This window comes from Lolium perenne, chromosome 2 (genome assembly GCF_019359855.2).
Source record: "Lolium perenne isolate Kyuss_39 chromosome 2, Kyuss_2.0, whole genome shotgun sequence".
NCBI lineage: Eukaryota > Viridiplantae > Streptophyta > Magnoliopsida > Poales > Poaceae > Lolium > Lolium perenne.
In genome coordinates this window covers 280,179,782-280,183,054 of record NC_067245.2, presented here as the reverse complement: position 1 = coordinate 280,183,054, position 3,273 = coordinate 280,179,782, and the positions used below count along the sequence as shown (strand labels likewise).

General features: G+C 56.6%; 1 protein-coding gene across 1 annotated transcript; it reads left to right on the top strand.

Moving 5' to 3' along the window:
- The first annotated feature begins 2,364 nt into the window (after positions 1-2,364).
- On the top strand, positions 2,365-3,273 carry LOC127336523 (FCS-Like Zinc finger 2-like). Its single transcript, XM_051363344.2, has one exon. It carries the CDS (start codon positions 2,587-2,589, stop codon positions 2,878-2,880), a length of 294 nt encoding a protein of 97 aa, XP_051219304.1. The 5' UTR covers positions 2,365-2,586; the 3' UTR covers positions 2,881-3,273.

Below are 3,273 nucleotides of genomic sequence, written 5' to 3'. Positions count from 1 at the left end.
CGTCCATGGATGAGGCTGACGCGGACGCCGGCGACAAAAAGAAGAAAATGCAAAATACCGGAGGATATACAAGCAAGGAAGAATGGTTCCTTTGTTGGGCTTTGAAAGCAATTATCCAAGATCCATTTTGCGCTGCCGAGTAAAAAAGTAAAATCATATTGGGGAAAGGTTACCAAAATTTTCGTGAGCGAAGGCAACTAGTTCCTTTAAAAATCCATAGCGACCGTGGTCAAGTGACAACTCAAAAGACATGGGGCTTCATCTAACTTGAGACCAAAAAAAATTGCGGAATCTAACGATTTTATGTCTAGATGCCACTTGCTTGAGAGTACTTCAAGACCGTCGTAAGCAGTGGCAGAGCTTGTTGAAGCAAAACCGTGCCATTGCTCGCCCTGTCTAACTACATTTTCCCCTTGTACCAGCGATTATTTTAGTAGTAAAACATGATCAATTCTGTCTAATTCTACTGCTCCGTATTGTTTTTTATCCGAACAAATTTCTTGGTCCGTCCTAATTTTTTTGTCAAGCTCCGCCACTGGTCATTAGTAGAGGCTAGATTTTGCGGCATACCGAAAGAGTCTCAAGAATGGCGATCAACATAGGGTCACGCTGAGCGTCCCCCGGGGGATCAAATCCCCGATCCCCCGGGTCCGTAGCCGTGCGATCTCGTCAACAGTTGACTAACAACCGTGAGATATTTCTGCGGGCTCTATCCCTGATCTCGTCTCTCTCCCCAATCTCAACTTCGCTCCGCATGAACAATTCTGAAGGGAAAATAACTGCGCGGCTCTGCACATCAAACCAGCCGGCGACCGGCGGAGCTCCGCCGTCAGCCACGACCTCCACTGAGGGAGGCGAAGCTCGTAGCACTAGTCCCCTTGCATCTACGGCGACGGTGCTTGCTGCAGCACGCAACCAAGCTGCAGCGACGACGGCGTCAGAATTGAAGCAGCGCTGGCGGCGGTTCCGAAAGTTCAGCGGCGCCGGCGACAGATTGTAGCAGCACCGGTGGCCTTCGTAGCAGAGCCAAAGGCCGTTCATATCAGCAGGGGCGGGGGCCTTTCGTAGCAACGGCGGTGTGGATGGCTTGCAGCAGCACCGGAAGCCGTGTGTAGCACTGGCGGTGGAGGTATGTAGCAGCGCCAGCGACGGTTTGTAGCATCGCCGGTGGTGGATGACTTGCAGCAGCCCAGCGTCCCGTATGTAGCAGACCCGACGGCGGTTTGTAGCACCGCCGGCGATCGTATGTAGTAGCGGCGGCGGCTGTATGTAGTAGCACCAACGACGGTTTGGCTTGCAGCAGCCCGGCATTCGTATGTAGCAGCGCTGACGGCGGTTTGTAGCAGCGCCAGTGGCCATATGTAGCAGCGCCAGCGGACATTTGTAGCACCGGCGCACCGCCGGTGGTGGATGGCTTGCAGCAGCCCGGCGGCGGCCGTTCGTAGCAGCGTGCTGCGCCGGCGGCCCATGGCAGCAGATGCGAACTGAGTTTGCAGCAGGTGAAGGGATGGCTTGGAGCAGCAGTCGACGATGGCGAGCGGTGGCGGACGGCTAGTAGCTTCCGTGCCCCTGACAGCAGTGCCGCCATGCCTTAGCAGCGGCGCTGTCCCACCGGCAGTAGCGAGACGTTGGGTAGAAAAAGGCAGGGAAAGGAGGCCTTGGGCGAGGGTGGCGCGGCGGTGTGGGAAACGACGGCGGCGGCGTTGCAGAATAGAGAACCGTCGGCGGCGCTGCGCGAGCTCCGTCTCACTTCGTCCTCTCCATGGAAGGGTGCGGGTGAATTTGGGGAAAACGGAGGAGACGAGATGTACGGGACGGAAAACGAGTGGAGAAGAAGGCGTCGCAGCGTCGGTGGTTCGTGGGCCCGTGGGGACGCGTGGCGTTCGTTGGAGGAGGAGGATGCGGTGCGAGATCCTCCGGAGGATCGCCAGCTTTTCCCATCAACATAACGTTGGTCCTTGATTTCGAAGAGGATACCCTTCCATCTCAGCTAAAAGGCCAGAAAGCCACCAAAACCAGTCTCAAGCGTGATGCTTTTGCTCTTGCATTGAGCAAGGCATTGTGGCCAAAAAAAAAAAATACATGCACCAGGCAAGAGGGATGAGAAACTATGCCGGTAAAATACATGCACCACATTACCTTCGTTGGTCTCCGAAACAGAGGTACGGAAAGGCAAGCCATTAAACTGATGCCAAACTTCTTGCCGACGAGAACATGAGCACGGACATGACAATGACATGATTCCTGTCATTTTCGTCCGGCGAAGCCGACTAGCCGCGTGTCCTGCACCCACCACTGTACCCACCGTGGCAAAAGCACGAGTAAACAAGGCGCACCGCTCCATCATCCAGCATCCCATGGGCGCGGTATTGTTCTCGTCCGACCCGGCGGAGCACCGGACCACAGTTTTCCGACGCTCTTGCGTCGCCGTCTCCGTCCCCGCGCAGGCGCAGCATATATACCCAGGCATTCCTCTCCCCTTCACCCACCTCGCTCTCCCCTCATCCTTCCTCCCCGGCACCAAAAGCAGCAAACACCCTGTTCGATCAAGCGCGGCCTTGCTCCAAGAACTCCAGCACAAGCACCATGACGGCATCAGTAGCCTGCTCCTTCTTCTTCGACGCCGAGCCGGCAGGCGAGGCCGGCATGCCAACGCTGGACGCGTGCGCGCTCTGCGCCAAGCCGTTCGCGCGCGACAGCGACATCTTCATGTACAGAGGGGACACGCCCTTCTGCAGCGAGGGATGCCGCCACGAGCAGATGCAGCTCGACGCCGTCTACGCCAGGCAGGCCGCCCGGCGGCTGCAGCGCTACTCTTCTTCCGGAGCAGCGGCACGCCGTGGGCACCAGGAGACGAGGAAGGTGTCCGTCGTGAGCTGACCGGCACGGCGCCAAGCTGCGCGCGTGGCTGAGAGAAACTTTTGTTTGTACTGGCTGAGATCTGAAGAGCCATCGATTTTGGGATGATTTCGCTCCGGCGCTCTTGCCGGAGCCGGAGAAGGATCCGGTACGCATCACGTGCTGCCTGGCGAGGCACGACGCTGCGGCGCCCGAAGCTTCCTTCTTCCCGGATGTATGTAGCCACGGAGAGTTAATTAAACAGCGCAGTAGCAAGGAACATCTAGCCTTTGGGTTGCAGAATGCAATCTTGGGCAGAGATCACCATGCGTTTAGCCTAGCCGACCAATCATACTCCGTGTCATCCTCTGTGCCTGAGTGTCCGGAATTTTGATGCTAATGCTATGAATCAAAGCACTCGAGTTTTTTTTTTCA

Coding starts and splice junctions, on each gene's coding strand:
- LOC127336523 (XM_051363344.2), top strand. CDS start 2,587: ATGACGGCATCAGTAGCCTGCTCCTTCTTCTTCGACGCCGAGCCGGCA.